This window comes from Nannospalax galili, unplaced genomic scaffold (genome assembly GCF_000622305.1).
Source record: "Nannospalax galili isolate Female #2095 unplaced genomic scaffold, S.galili_v1.0 scaffold86, whole genome shotgun sequence".
In the NCBI taxonomy this organism is placed as follows: Eukaryota; Metazoa; Chordata; class Mammalia; order Rodentia; family Spalacidae; genus Nannospalax; species Nannospalax galili.
This window is the reverse complement of record NW_008354174.1, coordinates 309,980-328,868: the sequence shown is the minus strand read 5'-3', so window position 1 is coordinate 328,868 and position 18,889 is coordinate 309,980. Positions and strand designations below refer to the sequence as shown.

General features: G+C 37.6%; 1 protein-coding gene across 2 annotated transcripts in view; it reads right to left on the bottom strand.

Annotated features, from left to right (window-relative positions):
* Positions 1-18,883, bottom strand: part of Ric1 (RIC1 homolog, RAB6A GEF complex partner 1) — a 103,130-nt gene extending 84,247 nt beyond the window's left edge. For both annotated transcript variants that reach the window (XM_008851190.3, XM_017802740.2), the window contains exons 1-2: positions 18,730-18,883; positions 5,256-5,363 (exon numbers count right to left, since the gene is read on the bottom strand). In XM_008851190.3, the coding sequence (XP_008849412.1) occupies positions 5,256-5,363; positions 18,730-18,873 (252 nt within the window). In that variant the 5' untranslated portion in view covers positions 18,874-18,883. The remainder of the gene's footprint in view (positions 1-5,255; positions 5,364-18,729) is intronic.
* Between the last annotated feature and the right edge of the window lie 6 nt (positions 18,884-18,889).

The window sequence follows — 18,889 nt, the reverse complement described above, 5'->3', positions numbered from 1 at the left end:
GCCTGGTCTACACAGCAAGTTCCAGGCCTTCTAGGCTAGCCGGGCTACACAGTTAGACCCTATCTCAAAAAAACCAAACAAACAAAAAAAAATTATTTTCAAAACAAAAATCAAGCAATGAAAGTCTGTCATCCCTGAAAGGTGAGAAATGAAGGTGGGCCCTTTTCCACTTACCTAGCTTACAACCTTATGAGAATTTCTAAGTCATAACACTGAGAAAGGAAACTGAGGCACAGCCTGGCAGACTCAAGTTGGGAGATGAAGCTAGGAGTCCTAGAAAAATAAAGCTCTTAGAGGTAGAATTCATGTGACAAAATATGAGACAGAAAGAACTACAAAGAGCAGTAATTCACAATTACCAATAAGGACAGGGATGTGAGGAGACTACTTGAGGCAGGAGAAAGAACAATCAGAAAGAACTGGTAAAGAGAACGGTGTGTGCTGTTTCCAAAGTCTTACCAAGAGTATCTGTCTTATAAATAAGACTAAAGATGGCTGTAATTCACTGCACAAGAGTGGAATACTAGGAAAGGTAATCCTCAGGTCCTTCTGTGAAAGATTACCTCACCTCAGTAGACTGAGCAGTTCAGAATCCTCAAAAGAAAGCATAAAATGGCACAAGTAGCTAAACTTTGATTCTTAAGCTTGGCAGTTACAACTGCCACTGCACACAGGAATTTGAATTTTTGTATCAAAATAAGTTTACTAATTACTCAAAAGAGTCAAGAAAGAAAAATAAATAAAATCCAACTAAAATGCTAGAAATATTTTCATAAAACCACTAAAAAGAAAATATTCCCACCATGTTTTTAAAACAAACTCAATGATTTTGGGGGGGGGGGGCAGTAACTATACACAATCTACCCCACACATACTCTAGAGAACATTTTGCTCCTGGACTTCATGTATTCAATTCACAACTTTCAACTATGATTAATAACAGGTATCAAGTCAGGTGTGGAGGTACACACCTTTAATCCCAGCAGTTAGAAGGCAGAAGCAGGAAGATCTCTATGAGATCAGGCCAGACTGGTCCACAGAGCAAATTCCAGTCCAGCTGGGTTAAAAGATCAAAAAGGAAAATAAACAAACAAAAGAACAAATAAATAAAAAAATTTACAAGACTGGAGGGAAAATAGCATAGGAAGCTCTAAAATCCATTCATCTACCAAAACAACTGAACTGAGAAGAATTGTCTAAAATAATGATTTTGGAAGTCCATATCTAAGTGGAAGATGTGCAATGTCCAGAAAACAGCTTGATAAAGGGTTGGTAAATTTTATCAATTTAGCTTTCTGTAGTTGGCCCACTTTGTCAGGTGTGTCTTGGAGTATGAGTGGACATTATTTGTCCTCCAACACTTAGGATTATGGGTGCTGACTGTTGCTTCTGATAACTGGGGAGGTAGCACTCCCAGGTGCTGGTGTGATTTCTAGGTCAAGAGTAGATTTGGGGGGGGGGAACTATCCTTCTCACTCCTTTGTAAGACTTAAAAGAAACCTTAAGTAACTAGCTGCCAACAGAAGAGAAACTACTAAGAATGCACACACGAGAAGTATTTTGCACAAGTAGCTGGGAGAAGTCACAATAAGCAAAACCTAACAATCTCTGAAAAGCTGGGAGAATTTAGTTCCCAAAGTTACAATACAGTATTAATGAAAATTTGTAAAAAAAAAAATACAAAGAAACAATTACAAGTAAAGAATATGACAAAAGCAATCCCCAAGCAAGTCCAGGTATTGAAATTATTAACCCAAACCATTAAACCTATAGGCTTCAATATAGTCAATTAGCTAAAGAAAACCATGGGCCACTTATCATTACTAACATTTTAATTATTATTATTATTATTATTCAGGTGTTGTGAGTTTGCCATTTATAGTCTGGGGAGGAAAGTATACAACATGTCATACCAAAGGAAGAACCAGAGTCTGTCAGGAGGCACAGAAAGAAGGTGAAATAGGGGTAAGAACTTTTCCATGGTTGACATGGGAAGGAGTAAGAGAAGCAAGGTGAAGAAGCTGAGTATTGGGCTGGAGACATGGCTCAGAGGTTGAAAGCACTGGCTGTTCTTGCAGCAAACTCGGGTTCAGTTCCCAGCACCCACATGGAGGCTAACAACCATCTGTAACTCCAGTTCCAGGGGATCCAACGCCCTCTTCTGACCTCTGCAGGCACTACACGACACGGATATATTTATATAACACTCATACACATAAAATAAAAATAAATGAATCAAAAAAATTTTTAAAGTTACTATTCCTGGTCATCAAAATTGATTGCAAAATTTATCTATGTTGGCCAGTAATGAGAATTTACAGATATCATACCTGACAACTTGCTTCATGAGTATAGTGTCTCTCTCTCTCTCTCTCACGCGCGCGCGCGCGCACACACACACACACACACAGAGTCTTGCTGGCTGGCCTAGTACTTGTTACATAGTCCAACCTTACCTCAAACTTGTAGCAACCCTATATTAGTCTCTCAAGTGCTGGGATTACAGGTGTATGATCCCATGCACAGCAAAACTTCTCTTCTCCACAACTACCAAAGTTTTCTTTGCACTTGCATGAGTGTCATAAAAATGTTACTGGAACTGTTACACAAACTCAGAAAACAAATTTTCTCCTAATTCTGCATGGACGTAGATATTCTTTTCCTTACTTGTAGGAGCACTGGAAGTATCCAAATCAATCTGATACTAGGTTATGATTTAAACAATTTTATTGGTTGTCATTGAAATGACTTCACCATCAGATGAGGGTTTATTGTTTTAGGCTGAACTCAATAAGCTTTTATTAAATCTGCAGCAAAAGCTATTTTCTATGCTAGGAGTATAGCTCAGTGGCAGAGTGATTACCTTGGCATGTATGTTTCTCTATGTTCAATCCCAGTACACACAAAAGCAGCTATTTTCCAGTCATTCAAAGCCTACTTAATGTCAGAAGGTAACTCTTCAAGTACAGGAAAATGTCAATTTCAACCAAAGCTAAGAAAGTTTCCAATAAACTTTTATCATTAGTAAGCAATCAAACACTTGTAGGGTAACACAAGTCAGGATATTTGGTTTCTAGCTCTGATAAAAACATACAATAGTCATAGGCTTTAAAAGCCTTATATTTTCACAAGTTTTGTATGTCTGTCCAACTAAATTTTTTTCTTTTACACATATATTTTTGTTATCAATTAATATACATCTTAGTGGATTCCTTTTCAGCTTTTATACTAAATTAGTTTTCTCAACTTCCTTGAATATTTTATTTACTGGGAGTTCTATATAGGATATTTATACACGGTAATTCTCAGTTACCCCATACCCAGCATGATCACTTGAATCAACTACAGCAGAGCAGTACTGTAACGTCTGCTAACTCGTCAAGAGCCAAGCAGTTTTACTTTGAATGCAGTTTTGTATTTATTCTTGTAATGAAATTCTGATGTGATAAAAGTACTGTTTTAAATGTTCTAATTTTTCTATTACTTTCAATGAATGGGAAATACCATGAACACTTAGTCTGATAACAACACATGTATTGCATTCTTTGGGCACAGCTTTAGTGTAATGCACTGCATAATACACGCAATATATTGCCATCTAATTCAATAACAAAAAAATCCGGACTTGAATGTGGTTTAAAACACGACATTTTTCTCTTCCATTCTTTTGAAATCAGTATGCACTAGTAATAAAAATAACATAAAATGTCACAGTATGCATGACACTTGAAATACAAAGAAGTTATCACTGTGTTGCAATGATTTATAGTGTACTGAACAGAGTAAAGCTTTGAGAACATCACGTATAGCTGTTGTTACCACTACTCAACTCAATCTGCTGTTGTAGTATCAAAAAGTCACAGACAACACACAAATACTTGAGTATCTTTATGTTCCAGTGAACATTATTTATAGTCATTGAAATTTAAATATATATTTTAAAATATGACAAAATGTACTTTGATTTGTTTTGATTATTTAAATATGTAAAGTCTATCCTTAGTTTCTGAGCTACACCAAACAGGCAGAATTTGTTGTTAATCTACCAACTCTGCTATTAGCAGTCCAGAACTCCTTGGTATATTTGGTCTTTCAGAACATTTTCAGATGAGTAACCCAGTCAACATGATATATCATGGACTAGAAAGAGAACGAAAGCAAGCAGACAGATAAGTAAGCATAGGAGCGTAGTAGTAAGGGACAGTGGTGGGAGTCAGCGGCTGAGCACTTGCCTGACAAACACTACTCTGACACTAGTTTGATCCTCATGACTGGGGTAAAAAGTACAGTAAATAAAAATATAAATTCTTAAATTAATTTTTTTTCCATACACACATTATCTGTGGGTTGGGGGGTGGTAGCTCAGTGATAAAGTGTTTGCTTAGCAGGTATGGGACCCTAGGTTTGATCTCCAGCAACAAAGGAAATAAGAGAAGACAATGAAGATGATGAAGACAATGACATTAACTGATTAACTGTGTACCTTTGGATAGAGTTAATTTTTTAAGCCAAGCATAGGGGTTTATGTCTATAATCTCAACATTCAGGAAGCTGAGGCAGAAAGATTTCCCGAGTTTAAGGACAGCTTGGATTACAGTGTGAGAAGGACAGACTTAACTTTGCAGACCCTAAATAAATTTGTCTATTATGAATAGTACTACTTCAGAGCCCTGAGCTAAAGAAAATGAAATGATTCATATAGGAAGTGTTCAGTGAATGCTAACTATTCATAGCTACTGCACGTGATAATAGGTGATAATAGTCCTGAAGATGACAGTGATAAAATATAAATTTAAAATGGTAAAATTAACCAGTTCTAGGTACATCTAATGAACAAAAGTGCAGAAATAGATTCAAACGGATAGCAGAATTCAGTATGCTGCAAAGTATATGATGTAAAACACATTATTTTTACAATACTCTCCAAAATGAAGAGCAAAACTTCAAATATAAGCTCAAGAGTATCATGTGAATATGGACAAAAGGTTTAAAAAATGGATCAGACTTCAAGGACAAACAGGAAAGTGAGATTTCACACAAAAAGGTACAAGTGTTGTTCAGATGGCAGGATGAAGGGAGTCAACAAGGAGCACAGGCAGGCAAAAGAGACAGCAGGAGAGTGTGCACAGGAAAATCAGTACAGCAGTTCCTGTCACAGACACAAATGCTGTGTGCGAAAGACTAAGATAAAATCACATGAGAGAACAGATTTATTTTCTTGAGAAAATACTACGAGAGTTAAAAGATCTACTTACTGACACTGCTATCATGGTGCTATCTGGCCTCCATTCAGCTTGCTTGTAGGATCCAAACTGAGTAGATGATTTTGCTGGCTCCTTGTAGGTTACAATTAACACACTAGGCTGAAAGAAAACAGGTCTATTTTTTAATAATATCTCATATAAACATATATGAACCAAATTTAAAGATTACTTCTAGAACACTCAAAGTATTTTAAAATTTCTACTGAATAAGCTAAACTGAATTAATTAATAACTTTCCAAAATAGAGCAACCCTCAAACATGTTCATAGGTAAACAAAAACCAAGTATATAAAGAAATCATACCAGTTCTCTGCAGCCTTAAGGAAGACAGAAATGAGGCAGGGGGACAGGGGATCCTTCTTAATTCATTTTATGAGGCCAGCATTATCCTGATACCAAAACCAGACAAAGCTATCACACGTAAAACAAAATCAACAGACCAAACAACAACAACAACAACAACAAAAACTCATGAACATAGATGCACAAATACTCAACAAAATATTAGTGAATTAAATTCAACAATGTGCAAAAGGAATTATGTACCAGGACCAAGTAGAATATATCCCAGATATGCAAGGCTGGATCAACATTCAAAAACCAATTAATAACACATAAACAGGCTAAAAAAGAAAAAAAATCATGGTATCAATAAAGGTAGTTTTCAAAAAGCACTGAACTTATTTAACAACCACTGAGAGTTTCAACTTGATAATAGCTACAAAAATTCTACATATATTATTCATGTATAATTATACAAAGTAATGAGAAACTCAAAGCTTTTCCACTAGGGCTAGAGAGAAAGCTCAGCAGTTAAGAGCACTGGCTGCTCCTACAGAAGACCCAGGTTCAATTCCCAGCACCCACATGGTAGCTAACAACCATCTTTAACTTTAGTTCCAGGGGATCTGATATTCTTTTCTAGCCTCCACAGGCATTACATGACATGGGTGCACTTACATACATGCAGGCAAAATATTCATCACATAAAATAACAAATCAAAAAGAAATAAAACAGCAATATTACAAACAGCACGGAGACATTACAGTCAAGATCCTCTCTCTCATACACACACACACACACACACACACACACACACACACACAGTCAAAACCTGAAAGTAACCACAATACCCTCAGTAACTGAATAAATTAATTATGGCAGATCCAGTTCTAGACAACAGAATATTACTCAGTGCTAAAAAGAAATGTTTATCAAGACATGAACAAAAAAATAGAGAAATCTTAAATGCATTATTACTGGGAAGGATATATACTACACAACTCCCATTATATAGGGATAGAGAGATGCTGGCTGTTCTTGCAGAAGACTCAGGTTTGAATTCTAGCACCCACATGGCAGCTAACAACCCTTCATAACTCCAGTCCTAGGGGATCCAACACCCTCTTCTGTCCTCCATATGCCCAACGCAAGTGCACTTACATACATGCAGGCATAACACTCATACACATAAGATAAAAATAAATAAGAAAAACCAATTCCAATTATATAATATATGGAAAAGGTTAGAGAAACCAGTAAAACAAAACAAACAAACAAAAAAGACAGGAGTCGTTGGGGGCTGTGAGAAGGAAATGAATAGGTGGGGCACTGAGAGATTTTTAAGGCCAGAAAGTATTCTGTAAGCTTTAGTTTGGATTGTGAATGTCCTCTAAAGACCCATGTTTTAGGTTTGGTTCCCAGAACATGGTACTGCTAGGAGGTAGGAGAACTTTTAGGAAGTGGGGCAAAGTGGAATGAAGTCATTGGGGGCATGCCCTTGAAAAGTTACTGGAACACTGGTCCCTCCTCTCTGCTCCTTCCTTCACTTCCCAGCTGCCACTAGGAGTCGTGTATTCTCATCATCACGTACCATTTTCCCGCACGTCCCAAAGTGCTAAGACAAGCTAAGATCATGGACTGAAACCACCAAAGCAGTGGCGCAAAATAAACCTTTCTTTAAGTTATCTCACATATTTTGGAAGAGTCACAAAAAACTAAGACATACATAATATGTTACATGTCATTCTACACTTCTCAAAACCCACAGAAAGCACAATACCAAGGAGGAACAAGAGAGAAATATGGACTTTTCATAATATCATGTATCAATGTAGGGTCAAATGCCCCACTCAGGTGTGATACCGGGATGGGTTATTTGAGGATGGGCAGTTAATGGGAATTCCTTGTACTCTCTGTTCAATTTTGTTGACACTCTTAAAACTGCTGTCTAAAAAAGTTTACTTTTATTTTTTTTTAAACAGGGATGACAGAGTATATGGGCTGGGGGGAGGGGAGCGGGACGGCTATGGGAGGGTGCCATTTGGGATGTAGGTATATAGAATAAGATTGTTTGGGGTGTTTTGTATGGACATAAAATAAATAAATAAAATGAGTTATATTTGAGGAAGAAGCATAAAAATTTGAAAAACATTATCAATGAAACCTACCTGATGATTTTATATCCACTCTCAGGTACCAAGGATCTCAGAAAGTAACCGACTGTGACTGGCAGTAATCAGATATACAGAGACTAAAGACACATGTGCAAACATCTAAGTGTTAGTTGCATTAAAAATAAGTTTTTCTGTATAAAACAGAATATTTTAAAATGAAATGATCTTTTTTAAAACTTCATTCACTTTTATGTCTTACAGGGTTTATACTGAGTACAATACTGTATAACTGTATTAATTCAACTGTGAACCTAAAAATTTACAGCCAATTTTGAAAGAAATGCATCTTTGCTCTGGAAACTGTTATTGAATATGTCAATGCTATTGTAATGAAATGCTTCTAACTATGTGGTTACTAAATAATTTTTAAAAATTAAATTAAAAGTTTATTTTAAAAGGACCAAAAAAAAAAAAAAGTTCAGTCAATACCTATTAAAGGCTAGTATGGGGTGCTACTTAATGTATCAGAAATCAAAATACTCTAATTTTATAAAGGTTATAACCAACTCTGGAAAACAAAATGTATGTAAGCAGAAATCTAGGGAGACCGAGTAGCACACAATTAAACTCTAAGCAATGTGAAAATGCATCTGTGCAGCACTTCAGTTTCTCAAACACTTTCATATTCATTTCATTTTGGTAGAATAAAGGCTGTTAAGTAATAAAATAATGGAAAACAGCCACAACAGACTTCAGTGGAACAGATCTTGATGAATCAGGGTAAGTAGTGCAGTTCACTCCAAAGAGAAATATAAAAATGATTTTCCATTGAGTAACTTCAGATAATGGTAAAACAATTTAATTAGACTAACCCTCCTGTAGATAACAATGAAAGTATAGGAAATAATATTTCAAAACACTAGAGCACAACCTAGGAAGGTAGCTTCCCTTGACAGGCAGAGCAGGTTGAGACCTGCAAATATGCATCTTTCTCCCTTAAGGTACAAATCTATTCTTGGCTCAGATTGACAGAAAGCTGCAGCCCATTTTTAGATGTTGGAGAACAAAGTTAGACTGGCAGCACTGCTGGAAAGTTATGGAGGAAAGTCTAAAAGGAAGAGTGTCTCTAACAGAAACAACCTCAAAATACTCCTGAAAACTCACTGCAGTGTCACAGGATGATCAATAAAAAAAACACCTGGGTAAGCCTCTACTGTACATTATGAAAAGGCAATAGTGGTAGGCAAGCAAAATTAAAGATGTCTAGTGTTACTCATCTCAAGGGAAAGAATTTGAAACCTGAATTCAGCTAAGGCATCAGGCTGTAGGAACATATATCAAGTCTATACAAGAGCGTAACAAAATCCAGCCTCTATTATACTGCATATTATAAACAATATCAAGAAACCAATAAACACAAAGAAACACAAAACTTCATATGCAAGAGGAAAAAGTCAAAAGGATTTGATAGAGATGTGAGCCCGAAGTTGACTTTAACAGAAAATTTAAAGGAATTATAACTATGCTCAAAAATTTAAAGGAAAAATATTCTGTGACTGAAGACGAAGGGAGAAATCTGAAAACAAAACTGTATCAAAGAACCAAATGGCAATTAGAGCTGAAAAGCGCAGCAGTTGAACAGAAAACTCAAATGTTTTTATGAATTAGAGAAGCAGATTTGTAATAAAATAGAAATTATTCTAAAACAGAGGGAGACAGGACTAAAATGAACACCAGAAATAAGAGGGACCACATCAAGCAACTTAGCAGAAGCTGAAGAGTGGAACAAAAAGATACACGTGGAAAAATGTTAGCAGAAAGCCTCCCAGATCTACTGAAAAATAAGCTGAAGGCTCAAAAATCTCAACAAATTTCACATAGAAAAATACAAAGAAAGGCACAAACTGGTAAAAACCAAAATTAACCTCTCCTTCCTCCCTTCCTGCCTTCTCCCTCCTGCTCTCTCGGAAACACAGTTGTACTCTCGGATGAATGATGACCAAAAGACAATAAAACGTTATCATTTAAAGTTCTAAAGAGGAAGACCATAAGAAAAGAATTATGTATCCTAAGAAAACCTTTCAATAATGAAGATGACTTCAGCCCAGGTGACCTGCATGCTAAGTTTTGTTGTTTCCCTACTGGGGATCAAACCTAGAGTGTCATGCATGCTAGGCAAGCACTCTACCACTATATCCCTAGCACTTTTTAATTAAAAAAATTTTTTTTTAATTTTGAGACAGTCTCACCAAGTTGCTTAAGCAAGCCTTGAACTTGTGTTCATCCTGTTTCTGCCTCTTGAGTGGCCAGTGTTAAAGGCCTGTGCTTTGTGGATAATATGAAGTAAGTTTCTGCCCTCTAGAAACTTAAAATTCAGCTGGAAAAATTAAGCTGAATGTAAAACTTGTAACATAAAGCAGAGGTGCAAAGGGAGAAGTCAAATTGTCTATAGACTATTGTACACAGAACACCATCCACAACAATTACAAAAGAAGTTAGAACCAGTCAAGAAATTCAGTAAGGTTACAGGTACAAAAGCTATGCATAAAAATTACTATTTTTCTATACATTAAAAACAAACTAAAAAAGGAAATTTAGAAAACAATTCCATTTATAAATAGCATCCGATTTTCTAAAATAGAAAAAATGAGAAAGCCTAAGCAAGTAATGAGAGTCTGTGTAGGTTTGCTATGATATATAAAGGATGAGACCAAAACAATATACACATAATCTTAAAATTTCTAAGGTCATACTTTAATTGACTAGTTTAAGGACCTAAATATGTCTAGCCAAGGTCTACCTGAGAATGTTTGGTTTTTGCCCAAGCTTTACCTACATAGCACATGGTAATTAAAAGTACCAGACTGGTGTAACTAACCTTATTGGATGTTTAACAGCCATACTTTGAGGCCTATACTAATCTAGTCAGAGGGACATAAAGGATAGTTTTTGCTCCTTGCCCTCCAAGGTTGACCAAGTTCCAGGGGACTATGGAGCATCTCTCAAAATGTCCCGTAACTGTGGTGAGTCACCTGTCCTCCTATTCAGGGAGGCCATGGAGACCCCACCAGATGGACTTGAACCAGTGCCCAGTCTACAAAGAGGAGGGTCGTCAACTCAGAGGAAACATTTCCTCCATGCTTCCAAGTGAAGCCAGCCATGGTTGAGCAGGACCTTTGACTTATCTTTACATAGATGGAACTGGTAAAGAAAGGAGACAGGGGCTCCTCCCAAGCCCATGTGATCCCTAAGGAACAGATCCTCCAACAACCTGAACAGTAAAATTAAATTCGTTTATTTGGGCCAAAGGAACGTATAACCAAAGATTAAAGTAATCAGTATATATAATTTTTTAGAGTTCAAGGGATTACATTTCTCAGACATTGAGCTTAAGTCCATATAAAATGTTATTTAGACAATTATTTCTCATTGATGATTTTGTTTCTAAGCAGAAAGTGCTGCTCAGATGTTAAGACTTCAAATCTTGGTCTCCAATACTGTAGTGCCCCACCTGTAGCTAAGGGAGACAACCCACTATTGCTCTAAAATGATGGATAAATTTGTTTTCTCCCCCATCTAGAAGCCTTTGAAAGGGAACTGACATTGATTCTAGCCACCCCAACAGCTATCAAAATGCTTGAAAACAAATCCTGAGTCCATCACTCTCAAGTCCAGCCTTGAAAGACAAAAGGAAAATAAGGAGGAACCCAATAAAGGGATGCTTTTGGAAGCTCTCATCAAGACATCCCAATGGACTCTAATATGAACATTTGAAATTTGCCCTGTTCTGACTTTTTTCTAGTTCCCTGTCTACAACTTGTAATGCTAATTACTCTTGCCTTTACTTCTCTTTCACGTCTCCTATTAATGATTCAAGGACTTTCTTTTCCCCTTAGAGATAAAAGTTATACAATTTGGGAGTCTTTTAGATAGACCCACTGAAGGGGTACTCCAATTGCCTCACACTGTGTCCCTGTTCAGCATGGAAGAAGCTAGAGTTGTCTGCGTCCTTATTCCCTATTGGCAATTTGGGTCAAAGAAAAGTAGCCAGTTTCTTGGCTAAAAGTCAAAATGTCCTTGGGCCTCTTAGCAACTTACTCTGTTCCAAAGGTCAAAAATGTCAAAAGTATTTGGGAGCTCTTATCTAATCGCTAAAAGATTTTAAGTTACCTATTCAGAGGGGGAGAATGTAGCAAAAAGCCCAGGAAGGGAGGGAGGGAGGGAAGGAAGAAGGGAGGCAGGCAGAAAAAAGTGATGGGGATATATGAGAGAGGTGTTGGAAGGGAGGGATAGGGCATGGATTTGATCAAAACACCTTGTATACGCATGTCTGAACTTCTCAATATTTTTTTTAAAAAAACAAATAGCATCCAAAATTTAGATAGTCAATAAATCTAACCAATGAGATGACACTGAAAAGTAAAACACTGAACATACACAAATAAATGGAAAGCTACCCCATGTTCATGGATTGGATGACTACTGTTTAAATGTCCATAGTACCCAAAGTGAACTATAGATTTAGTATTACCCTATCAAAATTCCAGTATCATTTTTCACATAAGTGTAAAGAATAATCCTAAAATCATACAGAACCCAAATGACCACAAATAGCTACAGGAATCTCAAGAAAAACAAAGTCTCCATCATGCTACTTGATTTCAAAGTATATGGCTATAGTAATGAAGATGATATGGCACTGGTATAAAAACAACACACAAACCCATATGGAACAGAGCAGAAAGCCCAGACAGGGAAAAACAAACAAACAAACAAACAAACAAACACCCTCCGTACTACCACCACATACAGTCCTTTAATCTTTAACAAAACACTAAGATTAAACAAAAGGGAAAACAGTCTTTTCAATAAATGGTGCTGGGAAAACTAAACATTCAAATGGAAAAGAGTAAAACTGAACTCATACCATAAACAAAAATCAACTGAAGACAAACTAAGACTTAAATGTATGTATGTCGTAAACCATAAATTTCCAGGAGAAAACAGAGGAAAGCTCCTTGATATTGGTCTTAGTAATGTGTTTTGATTGATAGCAGCACAGACAACAAAAGCAAAAATAAACAGTAGGACCACATGAACCTAAAACTTCCTGCACAACAAAGGAAACAATTGATGAAGTGAAAAGCCAACCTATGGAAAGACCAAAATATTTACAAACCATACACCTAACAGAGAAGCTACTATCCAAGACACTGAAGAAACTCATAAAAGTCAATAGCAAAAAGAAAAAAATTAAAAATGAGCAACAAACTGAGTTTTCCCCAAAAGACATAGGATTAGCCAGTAGGGGCCAGGTGTGTTGGTGCAAGCGTTTAATAATAGCACTCCGGAGGCAGAGGCAGGCAGATCTCTATGAGATTGAGGCCAGCTTGGTCTGAGTTCCAGGCCACCAGGGCTACATAGTGAGACCCTGTCTCAAAATAAATATATTAATAAATAAATAAATTTAAAGCCACTGGTTAAGAGGAACCCAACAACTCACCATCACTAATTACAAAGAAAATGCAAATTAAAGTCCTAAGACAGTGCTTTGTACTGTTAGGATGGTTTTTATCAAAATGTCAAAAGATAAAATGCTGGTAAGGATGTAGGAAAAGAGAGCTTCTGGACATTGTTAGCAGGGTTGTAAACTGGCATAGGAGCTATGTAGAGCATTATGAAGCATTCTAAAGAACTTTAAATAGAACTATGTGGCTTAACGATCTCACTCCTTTACTATCTACCATAGATCCATCCATCCATCCATCCATCCATCCATATATATAGATACATTTCCAGATTAGTAAGCACACATATAAAGGATTTGAAACTAGTATCACAAAGTTACCTGCATGCCCATATTCACTATTACATTATTCAAAACAATCATAATATGCAAAGAATTTAAGTGATTATCAACAGATGTGGATAAAGGAAATGTGATATATATACACAATGAAGTGTTATTCAGCTTTAAAAAAAATAATGACATTATCTTAAGTGAAATAGCCAGGCACAGAAAGACACACACTGCATGAGCTACTACATATATGGAATCTCAACATACCAAACAGAGAGCAGAAGGGAACTTGCCAGAAGTTGGACTAGGGAAAACAGGGTGACTTTGGTCATATACAAACTTGCAGTTCTAAGACTAGGCAGTTTTGGAAATCTAATGTACAGTTTGGTGACTACAGTTAACAATATTATATACTTAGAATTTACTGAGAGTAGATATTTTTAAGTTTATTATTACTGTTGTTGTTATGTGCATGTGTATGACAGGGGGCATGGATGTGCCACAGTGTGCATGTAGAAGTTAGAGGACAAACTCCCAGGAGTAAATGTTTTCACTGCACACAAAGGAATTATGGGAAGTGGTGTGCCTAATATTAGCTTGACTGTAGTTATCACTGCACATGTATATGTATATAAGAATACTTAATCATATACCTTAAGTATTACATTTTCAATAAAGCTAGAAGAAAAAAACCAAAACAGTAGTTCATCCACAAAGGAACACTTCCGGTTATGGCAGGTAAAGAAATGACTCATAGAGAAAGAACGATTGCAACAGAAACTGAAGGATAGATAATATACTAACAAGCAAAGGTGGGGCAAGAGAGCATTCCTGGATGGGAATGTCTCTGATATTAAACTAAGGAGTTTGAACTTCACCCTTTAACAAAAAGTGAACCCTAGAAGACGCCAAACCTGTAAATTTATAAGGAAGCTCTCTGGGGGTAACAGAACAGAAAGAAGAGAACCCTGAGAAAACAGAAATTAAACAGCCTTCTTGAGGACACACAGCTAATTATATACCTACAGCTTGCTTCTTGAGACATCTCATTGTGTTTTCCATGTACACATCAACAGGGACAGTTCATTATTAGTATACGTCAACAAGAATACAAGTTTCTGCTCAGCATTACTCAAATACATAATTTGTTGGTAAGACAATGATGATTTGCCAATTTCAGCTTTATATTAACACACATCTTTGGGCAAAATATTCCTATAATTTGCCTCTTCATTCCTTTCATGTTCTGCCACCTTTTACAATTAGTAGTCAAAAGCACTTCTCAAGGTAATTTAATTATTTGAAACCAAATCAGATTTTGTGTTACAGTGCAGTTCCATCCTCTAAGCTAAATATTTTGATAACACTCTTGACAGAAATACATTAACCATCTGTGATGGCTAATCCTGGGTGTCAACTTGATTGGATCTGAGATTAACTGAAATGAAAGAGATCTTCTTGATTGGATCATCTAAAGCCGGAAGACACACCCTAAATGTGGGCGTTACCTTCTGATGGCAGAGGTTATAAAAGACCAAGGCAGAGGAGAACGCGGGACTTTTTGTGGCTTGCCTTCTCTCTTGCTGGTGAGTTCATCTTGCTGCTGTAGACTGAAGACTAGCTGATATTTTGGAATTTGTCAGACCTTCAGCACCAGATTGGGACTACTGAGACATCCAGCCTTGTGGACTGAGCGACTACAGATTCTCAGCCTCTCCAGTATGGTGCAGCCATTGTTGGACTACTCGGACTCTATCCTGTGAGCTAAGCTGATAAATCTCTATACAAATTCATTCTACTGGTTCTGTTTCTTTGGAGAACCCTGACTAATACACCATCCCATCAATAAAGTTCTACCTCTGCCACCTCACCTTAACATGAATACTAAACCAACCTACCTTCCTTTCCTTTCTCTTTCTCCATCACCCCCTCCCCTTTCTTGACAGGATCTTACTCTAGCCCAGCCTGATCTGGTGCTTACCACAAAGCTCAGGCTGGCCTAAACATTCCTGCCTTATCCTTCTAATCCCAAGCACTGGGTGGGCCCCCAAGCCAAATTCTAAATCTTTTTCAAGCATCCATTTGGGGCTTCAAAATATATAATACCATTATAGACTCTTGAGTAGTTCTTCAGAATTTTATTACATTTATTTATTTATTTATTTATTTATTTATTTATTTATTTTAGTCGAGCTTGGCAGCAAGTGCCTTTACCATCATTTATCCAGATCTTGCTGGCTCCTGGACTTATTTTAGAGCTCTAAATCAGAATCACTAAGTTGAAAAGGCAAATCTATACTAACACATTACAATGAAAACAAAGCAATAAACCCTTCACACTTTATTAAGAAAATATGCCATTTTAAAATCTTTATCAAAAGGAGACGTACAAGTATCTATAGAAATTCTTTTGTTCATAAACAAGCCCAAATAGCACAATGGTGTATTTCTCAAATTTGGCTAGAAAGTGAGTCTGAAGAAATATAACTCTAAAACACTGGAATTCCAAATAAGGTACATAATAGTAGCTGTAAAAGGTACATAAAAGTTCACTACAAGACCCATAAAATATATACATTATTCTTAGAGATTTTGGTTTAATGTTTCCATAGTCTCATGGGTAATCAGTTTTCACATATAGGCAAATCTTTTTATTTATTCTCTCTTCCCTTTGAGCATCTTTCCCTGACTCAAATGCCCTAAAGCAGCTCTAACACTTCAACCCTGTAAGATCCTTTGTATCTTCAAGATTCACTTTAGTCTATAAAATTTCCTTGCAACCTGAACCTTCCAAAAAAATTAAAGTGTTCACGTTCTCAGTGAAAACATCTTAAAACAATTTATTCCAAATTATGAGTATAACTGATAGCATCCTTGATCTACTTCAAGATATTTTCATTTTTAATTATTTATCTAAACTTACTTTAATACATATTGTTATAGGAAATTTAGAAATGAGAAAACTAAAATGAATTCTTTCACAGTGTAAGAAAAAGCAGACATCGGGCTGGAGAGATGGCTCAATGTTTAAGAGCACTGTCTGTTCTTGCAGAGGACCCAGGTTCAAGTCCCAGCACCCACATGGTGGCTAACAACCATCCTTAACTCCAATTCTGAGACTCCAACACCCTCTTCTGACCTTCGTGGGTATGGCACAACAGGGGTACACATATACATACATGCAATACATTCATAAACATAAAAATAAAAAAATAAAAATTTTAATAAAGAAAAGGCATATACACATACCCCAGGAAGAGAAGACTGGGAAGCTGGGGCCCGACATCTGTTCTCTACTTACCTAACCACATAATCAGGCTTTAGAACCACCTCATTCAAACCTGATTTTCTAAGTGACAAAGTTTGTGCTCAGAGTTCCAGGTTAACCATTATGTAAACCCAGAGTGACATGTAACTAACCTCCCTAAGGTATTCCAGAATTTTCACTCAATACCACAATACCATATATAACTTTTTAGCATTTATATTTGTGTGTGTGTGAGACTGTGTGAAAAATCTTAACTTTCACACATTAGTTATCAACAGTGGCCCACGCACTTCAATGAAAAGCAGATGTGTGTGTAGAGTAAGAGTGTGAAGGAAAGCAGTAGTTGTAAGTTCTAGAATTGCCTTTGATTTTTTTTTTTTTTATATATTGCATCTAACTCCAAAACCAAACAACAGATTTTAATACTATTCACATCATCCCTAAGAGAGTTGAGGTACATTTTCATGTTCCTTTCGTGGGGGGTAATAAGGTAGCCTACAGGCTTCTGGTCCATTCATCCCTCATGTTAAACTTGTATTTGTCTAAATTATAAGTCAGATTTTCTTTTTTAGAGGTAAGAAAAGTACAATTTTAGTAGGCTTTACAATTTAAATAAATGACTAACTTTAGAAAATAAAGTTCAAGTTCTAATTATGCTTTCTGCATGAGCTTTAAAGTTAACAGTTACATGCAAATAAAAAGTTATTCAGTTGCAATGTATGTTGAAAAAGAGACTCATTTAGGAACCAAATGACACACAACACACGTATTTAAAAATTAAGCACCAAACGGAGTATCATATTATTGATCTTAGAATTTTATAGCAACCTTCTTTCCATGTTCTGATGCGTTTGAAAATCAGGTCAGCCAAAACATAATAACAAATAGTCTGATATGCAAAATTCTATCCATTTTATCATGGTTGTATGTAAGGACAGTCAAGGGCATTATCTGCATTCCAATAGTAACAAGCAGAGATCTGAAAGGTTTAACCAAACTAAAATCAGTATTTCAGAGACCTAATAAGGGAAAGGTCACAATCAATCTCCAATATCTTTGAAAAGAGACCACCACTCTGACATCGATTAGTACTGTCTCTGATGGGGGGGGCAATTTTATACTCAGAATTCTGTGGTTTTTACAGACCTCCAGTAAACAGGAATGGCAGAATAGGGGGTATCCCACTCATGACTTTTCTAGTTATTTCTCTTATCTACTAGGAACTTTGACACAAAAAGGAAAAACTCAGGACTCAAGACGCGCATTCCGCCTGCCCCACGTTCTCTCCAAGTCTTATTCTTTCCAGATGCCGCAAAGATTTGCGTTCTGCTGCTGACCCGGACCCGCAGTTCTCTGGAGCCCAAGCACAGCAGAGAATGAGACTCAGCCTGCAAGTGGGGAAGGGATGTTGGGAGGAGTTGAGTAACAAGACCTTTATATTGAAAATAACTCCAACTCTGTTTTTAGACATCAGTTACTACAGGGCTGTAAAGTCTGGCACTGGGTAAAGACCGACAGACTTTCCTCAACACCAAAACAAGACCTTTAAAGCAAGGGGGAGCTGGGACACCACAGCTGCCAGAGTGCTGAGTAAAGTTTCAACAAATTTGCTCCCGGGAAGGAGGGCAGGAGGCAAGTCTGGGCTCGGCCAAGTGAGCGCAGTGCTGGGTGCGCGGCTGCGGCAGGACTCCGGGACGCCGGCAGCCGAGGGCCCTCGGCGCACTCCCGAGGGCTCGAGAGGGTCTGTGGTCGGGGGTCGCGGGGTGAACTCGCGACCCCGCCGAGGCTGCTCGGGCGAAGCCGAAACAGGACTGAAGTCGCTCGGGTGAAGTCGGGATGGGGATGGGGCTGCTCGAGCGAAGTCGGGACAGGGTGGGGGTCGCTCGGGTGAAGCCGGGATTCGGCCGAGAGCGCTCGGGTGACTTCGGGAAGGGGCCGAGGCTTCTCGGATGAAGTCGGGATGGAGCAAGCGGCGCGGAAAGACCGCGGCGTCTACTTACTCGGTTGTACCAGATGCTGAGGCGGGCCGGGGCCAACACCGCAAAGAACGCCCTCCGAGGGTCCGACTGGACGTGGAGCGGCGCCTCGGCCGGGCTCCGCGGCCCGCAGAGCAGCCTCTTGGGCCAGCCGCTCAGGAAATACATGGTCCGCGCGCGGCCC